This window comes from Parambassis ranga, chromosome 2, assembly GCF_900634625.1.
Source record: "Parambassis ranga chromosome 2, fParRan2.1, whole genome shotgun sequence".
NCBI lineage: Eukaryota > Metazoa > Chordata > Actinopteri > Ambassidae > Parambassis > Parambassis ranga.
In genome coordinates this window covers 2,537,825-2,552,737 of record NC_041023.1, presented here as the reverse complement: position 1 = coordinate 2,552,737, position 14,913 = coordinate 2,537,825, and the positions used below count along the sequence as shown (strand labels likewise).

Here is a 14,913-nt window from a genome sequence, read left to right as displayed (position 1 = left end):
TGATCCTTACCCGTGTTCCTTTCTCGCCATTTGACCCTGGGAATCCAGGGAATCCAAGGGATCCCTTCGGTCCTTGTCTTCCAGGATATCCAGGAAGTCCGGGCACACCAAGTTTACCCTGGAAAAACACACCGTCATTACAACAGCAGCTGAAACTATGTTTACAAACTGTACAGCACTTTTTGATATCACTGTGCTGTAGTCACATTATCTATAGAAAAAAAATGTGTTATGAGAAAATTCATTTAAATACACCTGCACTGTATAATTATAAACTACCACACAAACACAAGGGGGCAGCACAGTGCCATTACCTTTTCTAATGATCTATTTTAGACGTGTATTCAGATTGAAAAAGGTGTACCTTCTCTCCAACAAGTCCAGTTGGTCCGAGCTCACCAGGGGGTCCTACTCGACCCTTTGGCCCCTCTGGACCATCCTCTCCTCTGGGCCCTGGTACTCCAAGCTCACCCTGTCAGAAAGAGGAGCGACAAAACTCTTAAGACCAAAGCAATGAAACATATATGTAGAGGAATAATGTGGGAAATGCAGCAAATATATATTCAATCCTTCCTATACAACCAATCGTTGTATTACTTCATTGTATCTTACCCTCTCTCCCTTGACACCAAAATCTCCTTTGATTCCTGGGAAACCATCTTCTCCCTACAAGTGAGCAAACAAAACAGACATTATTTGAGTATAAGTTTTGCCAACAGGCATCAACTACAAATGTACACAGAAAATGTTGGAACTACTCGAGTCACAAATCACTTACCTTCTCTCCCTTGTGGCCCTTCAGTCCACGGATACCTTGACCTCCCTGTAATTGAAGCATTGTGTGATCAATACACTGAAAAATTGAAAACTTTTTAAGAATCAACAAAAAGAAAACCTTTGCCGACCTTGATGCCACGAGGGCCAGGATAGCCAATAGCTCCCTGTGGACCACTGGGACCCTGAAAAAGAAGGACAAAACAACCTTTTAATTAATATGATGAGTGGACAACTACACCTGAGAAAGACTTGAAGTCACACATTTCCTGTAAATATTCGAGTTTAGATTGGCACCCACCTGATTTCCTTTGGTGCCAGAAGGCCCCTCCTTTCCTGGGTGACCCTGAGAAGACAGAGCTCAGAGATTACAAAAGAAATCCACTGATGGTGGATTCAACCTTCTTCAGTCGTAATGGCAGATAAAAAACTTACAGGTGGACCATCAGCTCCAGGCATTCCAGGCAGACCTGGTTTTCCAGTGGGACCCTGGATAAGAAAGACAAGGTGGTGAACACTTCAATAAATCACTGAATATTGATTTATGTAATTCTAGAGGCAATTTATTTCCGGTATTTATACTGAGCTAAACTACTCCAACAAGTCTTCATTGGACATGCTAACCTTCACCTCACTGCACTTTAAAATATTAATCATTATTTTATTAATATTAATTAATTAATATTTTTAATATTATTAATTAATATTTATTTATTTTATATTTCCAATCTCTTACTTTCTCTCCTGGGGGTCCAATGGCTCCCTGAGGTCCTGGCATTCCCTGAAAAAAGACATTTGTTTAGGGTATGGACTGAATGAATGAAAAAAAAAATTATACACTGGCCAGCTGTCCTCTGTCTCACCTGAGTTCCTGGGGTTCCCTGTTGACCCGGAGGTCCTGGCTCTCCTTGGGGACCCTAAGAGAAAGAAGATAAGAAGATAAAGTGATGACCAAAGCAAATAAACATCACAAGTTACATGGTAATGTGAATGTTACTGACCAAGTTTCCTTTAGGACCCTGAGGTCCATCATTTCCTCGAACTCCCTGAAAGAAAAAAGACAATATTCAATAAATCCCTGGTCCCTTCTGTATAATAATAGATCTTGATGATGATGCTAATGTGTGGAATTAGCACCAGCAGATGTAAGACACAGGCTACATGAGCATAATGCTAGCACTAGATGCTAAATCCTGGTTCTTCTGCAATAATCTGAATCTTTTTTAAACAAATCCAACATTTGCAGGAGTGCAATGGTTAACTGTTGGGCAAAAACACTCTACTGCTTCTGACAACATCCCGGGTACATAAATATAATGTATGCGTGTCAAATGGATGATTGCATCTTGGCCACTGTAACCCTGAATACTTCTGAGTATTCTGGTATTGTTTTGAGGACATAGCGAGAACATTGCATGTTCTGTTTTGGGTCTTTGGACATCCCCGTCTTTATATCAGGCAGCAGGGTGTTGTTTCAGGAGGTGCTGTGGGTGTTTGCTGGTCAGAGCAGGATAAAACAATGCCTCTAAAATAAGTGTGGTTTGAAAATGTTTTTTTTTTTTTTTTAACTCACAGGAGGTCCAGAAATTCCAGGAGGACCTTTGGGTCCGAGCAAACCACGAGGTCCCTGGAGACACACACACACACACAAGGGCACATTAGAGACAGACATGGTAGCCATAAAGCTGTCAGAAAAAACATGTATCACAGCATCATCCACACAATGTATATAAAACCTTTTAATCACATAATTACAACAAAGATTAACTATCCCGGAGAGGATTCCTGAGAAACAACAGGTGTTTGATAGTGTAAACCCATCAGCTGGGTTGTCATGGAAACACTCACTGGTTCACCTGGGAGACCTCTGGGTCCAACGTCTCCATCGTCTCCCTGTAAGCACAGAAAAACACAGAATCAGTAGTGAAAACAGACGCCTACAAACACAATGGACAAGATGTCAGGTGGCTCTTTTCTCATGTCCACTCACCCTCTCTCCGTCCTCTCCCTGAGGACCCTGTGGTCCCATTATTCCAGTGTCACCCTAACAAAAGGAGTGATGAATTATACCATCAGATATTTAAAGATTAAAGTATCTTAATACTACAACTGTGACTGTGTGACTCACCCTGTGTCCTTTTTCACCAGGTAAACCAGGAAGACCATCAAAACCACGGTCACCCTGACAGAGATAAACAGACATGTAAGGAATTTTTAATGTACACAGCTGTGGTGACACATCTAAAGCTTCAGGGTTAATATACTGTTTGCTGAATCACCATTCAATTTGATGAGACCATGTAAGAGGGAGCGACTTTACCTTAGATCCAGACTCTCCTGGCATTCCTCTGGCACCATCAGCTCCAGCACGACCCTGTTTGGAGCAGATAAGGGACATATTACTACAGTTTACTGATTTAGCAGATACTCAATGTTGGTTTAGACCACAGAAGAGGGCTCAGAACTGCCTGATTGTAGCTTTGCTGGAAACCAGCACAGAACCACCAGCAGCAGGAGCATTTGTGGTGTAGCAAAGGAACAGCTACAACCATAATAATACTTACTCGTCTTCCTGCTTTTCCTGGAGGACCCAACACACCCTGAGGTCCCCTAGGACCCTGAAGAACAAATAAGATTAGAGGTCTGTAAACTTGAATCTGACATGAGGTCAGATGTCAATGAGAGTGTTACCTGAGGACCAGGGTCTCCACTCTCTCCTTTAAAACCAGGACTTCCTGGAGTTCCCTGAAACGGACACAATATTTATCACAAAACCCAAGAAACCCTCCACAGGAATGGGTAAATGTCCAAAACTCAGGTAACATACCAGGGGTCCAGGGCGTCCGGTGAATCCCATCGGACCAGGAGGTCCTTTCAGAGCCATCTAGATACAAAAAGTCAAAAAACAACAATGAAAGACAGAGAGTGAAAGTTACTGTGTTTCTCTCATCATCTATGGACAATAACTGTCATCACTGACCCTGGCCTGAGACAAGATGGCCGCTGCCTGGGCTTCCTGTGCAGAAACGATGGGACCCTTATCTCCTCCACTCTGACCAAAACGGAACTGCAAAAAAACAATAAACATTTAGAGCATGTGGATGAACCCTGAGACAAATCAACAGACTGACTCAATGTGATTTATCAAGACAAACATATCAACTGCTGCTGGCACGTCTGAACAATTTTACATGTACCTATCTACTAAAAATGTGTCCATTGTGGAGCAGACAAAAACAAACGGTGTCTTACAGGCAGCATGACTGAAGTTCCAGGAGGTCCAGGAACTCCATCAGCTCCAGGCAGACCAGGTTTACCAGGGGTCCCCTGCAGGATGGAGACAGATACAGAGAGAGCTGAAAAGACTGGAAATGAACTGATCTCTCAAAGCCTCTCTATAATTCATTCAGCACTACCTAAACCTCTTGAGATAAAGGGAAAAGACTCACCCTCTCTCCAGGGTCACCAACAGAGCCGGGAGGTCCAGAAGGGCCAGCAGGACCAGTAGGGCCCTAACAGAGGAGGAGAGGATGCTAAAGGTATTCTCCGTTTGGATTTAATGTTACGTAGGACAGTCCAGACCGTACAGACTTTAGTAGTAATCAAATTACTTACAGCAGGTCCCTCAGGTCCTGGAGGTCCTTCAATCAACATGCCCTGAAAAAAACAAAATAAAGTTGAAAATGTGTGAGGCCCAAAGGATCATCAATAAACAAAACAATAAATCAACTTAAACAGAAAAAAACGGTTTCATATTTTATTCCCAGCGTCTTGTGTGTGTATACACCTGCTCAGGTAAATCTGTTAGAAGACATTTAGTGACTCACCGGCTCAAGGACAGCAGGGTTCTCCCTTCTCTCCTTTCTGGCCTCTAACGGCAGCCTGAGGAAAACACACATGTAGCCAACAACACAGCATAGTCAGTACAAAGGAACCAACACAGAAAAACAAACACACAATCATGAAATAAAAGTCCTGTTGGCCTGTGATAAAGGGCATGGATTTCATCCGAATACCATTCAGTGCTTCTCCAAACTGCAGGTCCATTACTTGTAGACTATTTTGCACCATCTAAGCTTAGCACCAATAAATGAAGCCACACACTGACATAAATGGCACTAAAGATGCAGCACTTGCTGTTGTGCATGCGTCTTTATGCAGTGTGTGACACTTCATTCATTTCACCGCTCATAAGGATCCCCAGGAGCTTCTACCACAAACTGGATAAAACCCATTTCAACCACTGACGGAGGGGTGATGTATTCACATGTATGTTTCTCTGTGACTCACTGAGCATGCCAGTAAAAACCAAATCAATGGCTAAACCTTACAGAATCTTTAGTCAAACCTAAAACAGGTTTGACTTGAGCTTCTTCTAAGGCTACAGCAAAGCTGGCCTGGATGTCTTCTGTGTGAGGTCAAATTAGCCACCATGCCATAAAACAAGATAAAAGTTCTCCTTTGACTGACTGCAATCTCAAGTAAGTCACGTCAGAGAACATTGAATACAGTTAAACAAACACAACACTCCGAGTAGGTTGAAAGTGATTTTTGATTTTGTTTCATTTTTGTTTTTTCGTCTGAAGCAAAACCACTTACGCCTCCCTCGTCTGTCACAGCGGACAGGGCGGGGCCCATGTTGGCATCCAGCTCTCCGGTCTCCGGTAACGGATCATTGTAGTCCCTGTAGGAATAGTCGTATTCCTTCAGGCCCAAGTCCCCTGTCACATACTCCTCAGTGAAGACCTCTTCGCCCGCACCGCCCGCCTTGGTGGCGTCTACCTCTTGTCCCACCAACGCTGGTTCCTCCTGGGGCTACGTCAGGGCCGAGAGAATGAACCAAGGGAAAATAAGAAAGTAAGAGGAAGAAAAAAAAAAAGCAGAAGAGGAAGAAGAGGTGTGCAAGATGTGGGAAAATTATGAAACAGCAGAGGGAGTGAAGGAGGGGGCATATGGAAATAAGTGAGTCTTACCTTTTGTAAATAAACAGTGACAGGGACAGAAAACAAAAACTGCTTCATCTTATTTCTATAACTAAACTACATATCAACAGGTTTATCCTGTGACTCATATGGTTTTACTTTACTGCTAATATATTATATATTTTCACCAAAGCATGTTCATCAGCTTGTGTGTGACGGCCTCTAACCAAATGATGTCATGGTCCCTGAACACACACACAACTGATGTGACGCACTGTGTGAAAACAAAGCTACGCAAAGCAAAGACTATGTTATTTGCACGTTTACTTACCATGTGTTTTATATAAATAAATATGAATCCAGTGAGATACTGCACTGTTACCTCATATAAAAACAAAAATATACATCTGAAGAACCAATGTTTCTACATCCTAAACTGAATGTGTACCTCTAAAGCAGTAGAAAATTCACTTTAAGCACCAACAACACTAAAACAAAGTCATCAAAGTAGTGACACTGACAATATGGATTGTTGTCGAGACAATTGAACTGTGAGAAACTCAGCAGCTGCTGGATTCTCTAGTTCAGTTCAGACTTTTCTCTCAAACATGAATGCAGAATGTTTTCATCTCTCTTTGCTTAAAACTGCACATCAAACATTCTTACATGGACCCTTTTTTCACAAGATTTTTGTTCTTATTTCAAGACTGCAACCTGCTGAGAGTCTCGAGATGAGAACAAAACCACAATCTTGTTGTTAGGGGAAAAAAGGAACCGCATAAAAGTGTTTGATGGTACAAGCAGATGAATGTGTTGCATTTCATTTTGACAGAAGGTTTCTCTTGTGTCTTGTCATGTGGCATCGGTGCCAACAAAACAATGATGTTGTGGTTAGAAAAACACAGACACACTACATGGTTAAACTACAAAGACTGGGCTCACCACCACACAGGTGTTATGACACTTCCTCCACTTGAAATTCTCTTGTATTGTCACCGCATAGTTACAGTGTACAATAATCTCTCTCTCTCTGTATTTTGTTGGTCTTCTTGGATTATTTCATGTGTGTCACCGATCAGTGTGTCGTTTTCTTTTTTACCTGAACAGAGATCTCTTCTTCTCCAATCACCTCACCCTCTGGCAGTGGGACCGTCTCCTCATAGTAATAATCAGTCTCTGCAGGGGTGTGGCCAGCCTCAGAATATTCAGTGTCTACATCCTGATTGGTCAAGTTGACAGGAAGTGGGGAGCAGGGAGGAAGTAAGCAGATTTGATTGGAAGAGCGTGGTTAGTTCAAAGTCTGCTTCTGGGCGATGATGAGTTAAAAGAAGAAAATGGAACACATCATAAAATAGTGATTGCCAGAGGCAACACGTTCTGGTTTTTTTTAAGCTGGCACATCACATTTTGTAAAGATCCATCTTAGAAAAGAAATTTCAGGTAGTTTCAGAGTCTCAGTGTCTGTAAATTTTACCAGATGTAAGATTTAGAGAGTCATTGAGACTGCTGTGCTGAGATTTCTTTTCAACTTATTGCTGAACCCATTTTTTTGCTTTTTAAAGCTTATAAGCCAAGATACAGGGTGATAAAAGGTCTATCCATCCCTTAAGGTGAAAACATCACATCGTGATGCTTTGGGATGTCTAGATTCACCCAAGACGAGGAAAACCGAGAGACAACCCTGATCAACAGCCTCACAGAAATCTAGATAATTCAATGTGACAGTAACCCCATACCACCAACAAATATTCCAACTTTACACCATCTTGGCTTCAAAAAGGGGGGGGGGCTACATAACACAATTGAATTATTGATCAAAGCATGCTGATGACTTGCTTTTAGTTTCTGTGAAGCTGTTTTATTCATATTTGATGCAAAATATGACGAACGACAGGAGAGACAGTCCAGAGAGAGAAAACACAGGTAACAAAGAGACAGAATGAGAGTGTGACCGGAGAGGTCTGCTGTGGTGCACATGTGTAAAAATGTGTTTTCTCAGATTTAGTGTCTGTACCGTAGCAGTCCATGCTCATTCATCTGACCGGTACATTAATGATTTCCCTGTTTCTGAGATCCAGTTTCAGCAGCTTGAAGGCAGGAAGTGAAGTAAAGAACAATGAAACTGTACCATTAGCCATGCTGTATCATATCATATGGAGGAGTTGGGGTGATCATGAAGATCATATGATATATGAACAGAGGAGAAGGCAGCCAGCTTGGTATGAACCAATTTCCACTCTGAAGACCAGATTCTGCACCATCAGGGATTTGCACCAAAATGTACAATACCATCTGCAGATCCCAGATGATGGAAAGAACCGGTAAAGAGACCGGAAAGATGGGACATACGACTCTGGACATTCCGACCCAAACATGAGCCCTCCTGTTGTACCTGTTGGTAACCGTTGGTGTTTTTCTTCGCTGGGACAGCAGTTCCACTCAGCGCAGTCTTGCCGAAAGGTGGGAAAGGTTTGTGCAGCGATTTGACATTAATGTCCACCAGTACTTTGGACTTCGTGGGTCTGGGTAGAGTAGGCCGGACTGGGGCAGATGTTGGAGCTACCTTTGTCGGCATGGACACTTTTTTGACCACAGTCTTCTCTACTTTGCTCGTCGTTGATTTGAGCAGAGGGGCTTTGGTGATGATGGTCTTGACCTTGGTGACCTCTTTGGCCTCTGCCTTTGCCTGGGTTGCTGCAGCTGTAGCTTTGGTAGTCACAGCTTTTGCCATTTTTGTAGGTTCTGGTTTGGAAGCTTTTGTGGGCTTAGGTGCTTTAGTAGCTTCTACTTTGGCAGCTGATTTAACTGCACTGACCACAGTCTTTTCTACTTTAACAACTTTCTCAGTCTTTGTTTTTGTAGTGGTTTCACTTTTTGCCTGATTTGCAGCCCCATTTATAACGACTTTCTTTTCTACCACAGTAGTAACTTTGCCGTTGCCATTAGCCTTTGCCTCACCATTGACTTTATTCTCAGCTTTGCCATTTCCATTGGCTTTCTTCTCGTTTGTAGCTTTGCCATTCTCCTTAGACACAACAGTGGCTTTTCCGTTTCCATTAGCTTTCTTTTCTGCCGAGGTTTTTGCATTTCCATTACCATTAACTTTCTTCTCAGCTACAACCTTGCCATTGCCATTGCCATTCACCTTGGCCTGAGCTGTTGGCTTGGCCTCAGCTTTGCCATTGCCGTTAGATTTAGCTGCAGGTGCTTTTCCGTTTCCGTTGGTTTTAGCTGCACCATTTGCTTTCTTCTCAGCAGCTGGTTTCCCATTGCTGTTCTTAGCAGGGGGGGCTGTGGGCTTAGATTTAGCCGCTGCTGTTGGTTTGATCTTAGACAGAAGAATCTCCACGGCAGTGGGTTTTGCTTTAGTTGACTTGGCTTGGGAAGACTTGGGAGCTTTAGTGGGCATAGGAGGCTTGACAACAAGTTTGTAAGCACCATTCTTGACAGGCTTAGCTGGAGTGGGTTTGGCTTTGACCGGGGTGGATTTAGTGGGTGCTGCTTTTCCATTGAGTGCCTTCTTCTAATATCCGTATTATTGTTCAATTGAGATGTTTAGTATGTAGAAGTGCATGTTGACAAAGACAGAGGAAGAACATACACAGAAGGGTTGGGAGGGGGACGAAAAGCACAAACAAGGGATGGACAAAAGGAGAGAGAAAGACAAGGATGGATGTTTTGAGAAACAATGACATAAAGATGGCTAAGGCTCGGATGATTTACTGAGACTGTACAGGCATTACTGGATACAGCAGAGGACTCATTTGAGTTTTAAATATACATCTAAAAGGTACAAATGCTCTGAGTGAATTTACAAAAGGCATCTCAGAAATTTCATGTCTTTAAAGGTTTGTTTTGCTGATCTCTCCAGTAATGCCATTCCCAATATTAAATGACAAAGCAGCATCTTTGTGCTAATAAGAACCGGAGGCCGTGGTTTGGCAAAGGCACTGAGGGTGTGACTGGTCAGGTGAGGCTGGCTGCTGAACACACATGCACAGACCATAGAGACATACAGACATACACACATACATACACGCCACTAATGCACTGAGCTCCTGCTATAATGCATCAAGCAGTGCAAATGTAAGATAAGAGGGGGTTACTGCTGTTTAGCCATGCAAAAGAGGAAGACAGACTGCATTTTAGTCCCACAGCATAACACAAGGAAAAAAGCAATCTTATCACTCATGCTGCTACAATAAAAATGCATGCAAATTAAATTGTAGATGGACAAAAATCCCCAAAATGATAAGAGAACAAAGAACAGCTCCCAAGGGGAGCATATACAAAGGAGGCCGTGGCATACAAAGGTCTGATGTACAATCGTGAATGCATTTGACAACACAAAAACTCTGATATTCCCATGTTGACAGACAAACTCTTATAGAAATGAATGATGCAGAAGTTCTGTGGGTGCATGCGTGACATCTTACAAGACCATTAAGAAACCATGCAAATAACAGGACAGACTCCGGCCGGTGAAACCGTATGGTCAAACTGTTTGTAGTTTTTTTGTGTGAAGTCCATGCAATGAGTGTCAGAAAACTTGAAAAAATGGTTTGTTTTAAAGCTTTCATCTTTTCCTTGTAAAACCTGAGAAAAGACATTTTGGTTAGGTTTAAGGAGAAAGAGAACATACACATGAAGTAGAGACGTGTGCATGACAACACAGCTGCACCTACACTGCCCCAGTGCCCCCACTTGGCCACACGTGAACACACACATATATATAAATGACAATGTGTAAATGACATAAGGACAAAAAAATCACAAGGTAATCCTGTGTGATGGAGATTAGGTGGAAATGAGGTGGATGTGGGAGGTCAATCTGGATTAAAGAAAAAGTAAGATGTAAATAAAACAAGGGAGGTGTGGAGTGATGAGGGATGAGAGAGGCATCAGGAGTGCTATAAGTTTCAAACAAATATTTTGGGAAATATCTAATGTAACTTCCTTTTTTGCAACATATTAATATATTAGTAGAATTTTTGTTATCATTTTAATACCTCTCTCGTTCTCTCATTCTCCTTCACTTCCACAAACCCCGCTCGTGTTTTCCCTCACTCTTGCTCCCTCTTTACCTGTTGGTTGGGGGCCCCAGGTTGGGGAGAGGGGGACGCAGAGGAGGAGGGAATGCCTGTTGTTTCCTCATAATAATAGGGGTATTCATGGTCATCCTGCTCCTCATCAAAGTACTGAGAGAGATGGAGGGATTGAAAGATGGGAAGGATAGAAGGAGGCATGGGTTGGCAGCAGGGAAGAAGGGACATGAAAGCAAGAGGAATGCATAAAGAAAAAGAGGGGGGAGTGGATTTACATGGAGATAAAGAGGGGTTGCAGAGGGATAGATAGATGTATAGAAGAAGAGGAGTAAACGTGAAGTAAAGCAGCAAGAGGAGGAAGAGACAGCAATGACAAAATGCAAAGCTTTCATTTTTCCATTCATCAGAGTCTGTGCAGCTGGTTAAAAAAAACTCTGATAATAATAAAAATATCCAAACACAGGCAACCATGATGAATGAAAAAACAGCAAAAAAATCCAGCAATGAATAAAACCACAATGATTTCTATTCATTCAAAAAGCAGTCATCTCAACAGCATCAACATGACGGGGTTTGGAACACCAAGTGTGTGACCTCTGTACAGTGACTGACAATTTATACTGATGTAAGCTCAGGCATGCAGGCTTATAAAACAAAGACCATGTACTTTGGATGGATGAATGCAGATGAAGGTTATTTAATACTTTAGCTCTGTGATGCAGCTGGTGTTTGAGGGAACTGTCAGCTCCCAAATATCAGTATGTTTCTGAGAAAAAACAGAATGAGGGAGAGCTTGCAAAGCCTATAATGAATGTACAGTAATATGCACAACCAGTCTCAGTAAGCAAAGAGGCTCCACCTTAAGCCATCTCTATGCCAGATTGTTATATGTTTCATTTTTTAAACAGAAAATCAATCAGAATTTAACTTAATTTGCATGTTTTACATACTCAACAAGTCCTCTTTCTTTCAGTCCATTAGGAAAAAAAATGATGAAAGACATTGATGTTTGCTTGTATCATCCTCTTTCCTCTAACTTTTTGTGTCCCAGTGCAGAAAAAAAAGTGACAACTAATCAACTGCTGTGACACTGCAGGTGAATAAAATGGCAAAACAATGTGTGGTGGTGTAGCTGTGGGAGGGTCCTCGAGGACACACAGACCATGGAGGTGAGGAGGAAAGTGGATGGATACACAAACTGTTGCTGATGACGAAGATGCATGAGGAAGACAGAAAGGGAGAGCAGCACTTTGATGACACTGTCAGATGACCCAAACTAAACCTGAGGACTTCATTTTCAGAGGACTGGTGCAATAATGTGGTGTTTATTTGTACTATTAGACCATATTTTCATAAAAACAAACCACTCGGTTGTCTTGCTGTAGTAAAAATATGTGGCTCTGTATTGACTTACAGATGATTATTCACTAAGAAGGGGGACAGTTTGATTAAAGTTTAATTTGTGTAGGGATAGCAAATCTCATTGTGTTGTGGTGCTTCTACTCACGTATGTGTTGGGGTCCTGAGCCTGGGTTTTGGGCAGAGGAGAGTCACAGTCAGGGCTGTAGTGTTCACAGAAGTCATAGGCAGCCTGGGGGTTGGAGGCGATCAGCAGCTGCTGGATGTCTCCCTGTGGAGAAAATAAATACATACTTATGTAGCTGCACAAAGTCACCAGCACAGTCACACTGATGATGGTCCTCACCTGGAAAACCTCTTCATCAAGCAGACGGGCTCCAAACACTGTGATGCCATTGGTGTCAACCTCTGCGTTGTTGCCGCGAGGCAGAGGACGGGTCATCTTCTTCTTGCAGTCCAGCAGCAGGGTCACGTTTTTCTTGGAAACAGAGAGAGCGATGCGATGCCACCTAGAGACAAGGAGGAGGAACCACAGGCACATAAATGTGTAATGTGACCACAGGGCTAAATAGAACCTGCATCAAGCTAAAAGCCATTTCCAACCCACACAACCCCAATCATGTCATCTCAACCAGTCACAAACTGGTTGTTGCTGGTTACTGACTTGCCATCAGCCAGGTTGACGCCTCTGAAGAGTGGGTAGTCCTCAGGGGCCGGTTTGCCATTCTGGTCCTCATACAGGAAAACAGGGGAACGTCCCAGTTCAATGCCCAGCTGCTGGATGCCCTGCTCGCTGTAGATGGAGAGGAGGAAGGCCTGCAGACCTGCCTGGGCCTTAACCAGAGCCATAATGGAGAAGTTCTCCGGGAAACGACCTAACGATGAGGAGAAAAATACACTCACAAAATTGCTAGTGACTATGTGCCAGAACATTTATTTACCAAGAAAAAGACGAGAGAAAGAAGGGAGAACTGGGAAGTGTGGGTAAAAGAAAGATGGCTACGAGGAGGGAGCAAATGTGAAAATAATGATTATCGTAAGAGAATTAAAGTGATAGATCTGTCAGGATTACAGAATATAGTCCCAAGTGATGCTGGTAGAGATGATATGAGCACATAATAACAGGTAGGCACAGCTGGAAATGGAAGACTAAACCTCATAAGATAAACTCAAAATCATTTTGGACTTTTGAGGATTTCTTCATAGCCACATAAGTGCTATGTTCTCTATTTCTCTCCTCATCCCTGGGTGTCAGACAGTTTTCTAAAGTTAATTTGTTGTGGCTCTTTCACACAGTTTAACTCAGCTCCGGCACAGCAACACATAATTATACTTTATATCCATGAGCAATCTAGCAGAGAGACATAACAGCCTCACTTCACTCCAGAAAGCTTAGTTTAAAATACATCCAAACATAAATAGCAACCTGTAATGGTAAGTATAGGTGTCATGCTGGAACTCTTCATAAATATGAAATGCAATGCCCATTTTACACTCTGATTGGACACTGGGTTAAAGCATGGTACATGCTACATGAATGTTAGGTATCCACTAAAGCTAAAACAGGGCTGTATGTCTGGAATATTGTTGATGCCAAAAACCCTTTACAGTATGACCTACAGGTAGTTATTGCTATTATTAGAATACCACCTGTCTTTATTTAAGAAATGACTTGTATTTCTGTGCTATTACCTTGTTAATAGCCTCAGTGATCAAACAGCTTTATGTACATTACAGGGGGGGGGGTGTCACCCTGATGTCACGACCGACTGAAACCTACCTGAGAAGAGCTGCTTGGTGGGGGCAGAGATCTGGGCCTTCTTGGTGATACGGTAGGCATGATCGGGGCTGCTGGAACGACGGGATGTGCAGAAGCCGGGAACCTTCTTCACACCCTCGGGGAGAGAGGGAACCTGCAGAGCCCGTAACACGTCCACTGGGTCTAATGAAGGAGAAGCATGAGAAGAAAACTGTCATTACATTTTGTAGCAATAGATTACAATAGTTGACCTGTTAGAGAAGCTGCTCTGTCACAGAGTACCACAAAAGCTTCAACAGCATATCCGCAATGTCATCAGATCTAGAAAACAGTTTAGCTTTTCATTGCAGCCGTTCTTTGCAGCTGCACTGACCTGAAGTTCCCCAGACGATCAAAAAATTAAATATTGAAAGTAATCTTAAATGTTTGTGCACCACTATGTGATATCAGATCAGGTACAGAGCATGACCACAATGGCTACCACTGTACATTTAGGTATAATATAAGAAAGGAAGCCCTGTGTGGGAGCAAATGGGCAGGAGTCCAAGCCACATATATGACCCAGTGCAGGGCAGGTACAGTAAAGCTCAGTTTAAATCAGAGTGGGGACTGTGCCTTCTATTCTGCTGCCATCTATCAGGCAACTGAAACAAGTCACTGTTGGTGTGATAGGGCAGAGTCCAACAGATAACGCCTTCATCTCACAGATTTATCTGACATACACCAATACACAAAACAATACACAGGGATGCACACACACTGACAGAACATACAGGAACGCACACTGAACCAGCAGTCTCACATCCTGCTGCCACTTTCACACGCTGAGGACAACCAGACCGGCTCTGCACTCTCAGTCTGCACTGCGGTTTGTTGGCTTTCTCACATTGCTCAGAGGGACTTTGAAAAGAAACCTGTATAGAAATCACCTATGCTGTGATAAATACTGAACTATTAAACAGTGTGGATATATGCATAGATATTCTGCAGATAAACTACTGTTTTCCAGAGCTGCTGCATCCTTTTGTCTAAATTAAAGATGGAATGACAAACA

The 14,913-nt window shown here is 42.6% G+C and overlaps 1 protein-coding gene across 1 annotated transcript in view; it reads right to left on the bottom strand.

Moving 5' to 3' along the window:
- LOC114425967 (collagen alpha-1(XI) chain) overlaps positions 1-14,913 on the bottom strand; it is a 45,307-nt gene that overhangs the window by 8,117 nt on the left and 22,277 nt on the right. The window contains 31 exon segments of the mRNA XM_075353389.1: positions 11-118; positions 365-472; positions 613-666; positions 779-823; positions 906-959; positions 1,076-1,120; positions 1,210-1,263; positions 1,511-1,555; positions 1,638-1,691; positions 1,776-1,820; positions 2,348-2,401; positions 2,623-2,667; positions 2,765-2,818; positions 2,903-2,956; positions 3,095-3,148; positions 3,339-3,392; positions 3,466-3,519; positions 3,602-3,658; positions 3,755-3,841; positions 4,027-4,101; positions 4,224-4,286; positions 4,390-4,431; positions 4,602-4,619; positions 4,621-4,656; positions 5,374-5,589; positions 6,796-6,915; positions 8,089-9,219; positions 12,249-12,371; positions 12,447-12,609; positions 12,765-12,975; positions 13,881-14,042. Of these exon segments, the coding sequence (XP_075209504.1) occupies positions 11-118; positions 365-472; positions 613-666; positions 779-823; positions 906-959; positions 1,076-1,120; positions 1,210-1,263; positions 1,511-1,555; positions 1,638-1,691; positions 1,776-1,820; positions 2,348-2,401; positions 2,623-2,667; positions 2,765-2,818; positions 2,903-2,956; positions 3,095-3,148; positions 3,339-3,392; positions 3,466-3,519; positions 3,602-3,658; positions 3,755-3,841; positions 4,027-4,101; positions 4,224-4,286; positions 4,390-4,431; positions 4,602-4,619; positions 4,621-4,656; positions 5,374-5,589; positions 6,796-6,915; positions 8,089-9,219; positions 12,249-12,371; positions 12,447-12,609; positions 12,765-12,975; positions 13,881-14,042 (3,485 nt within the window).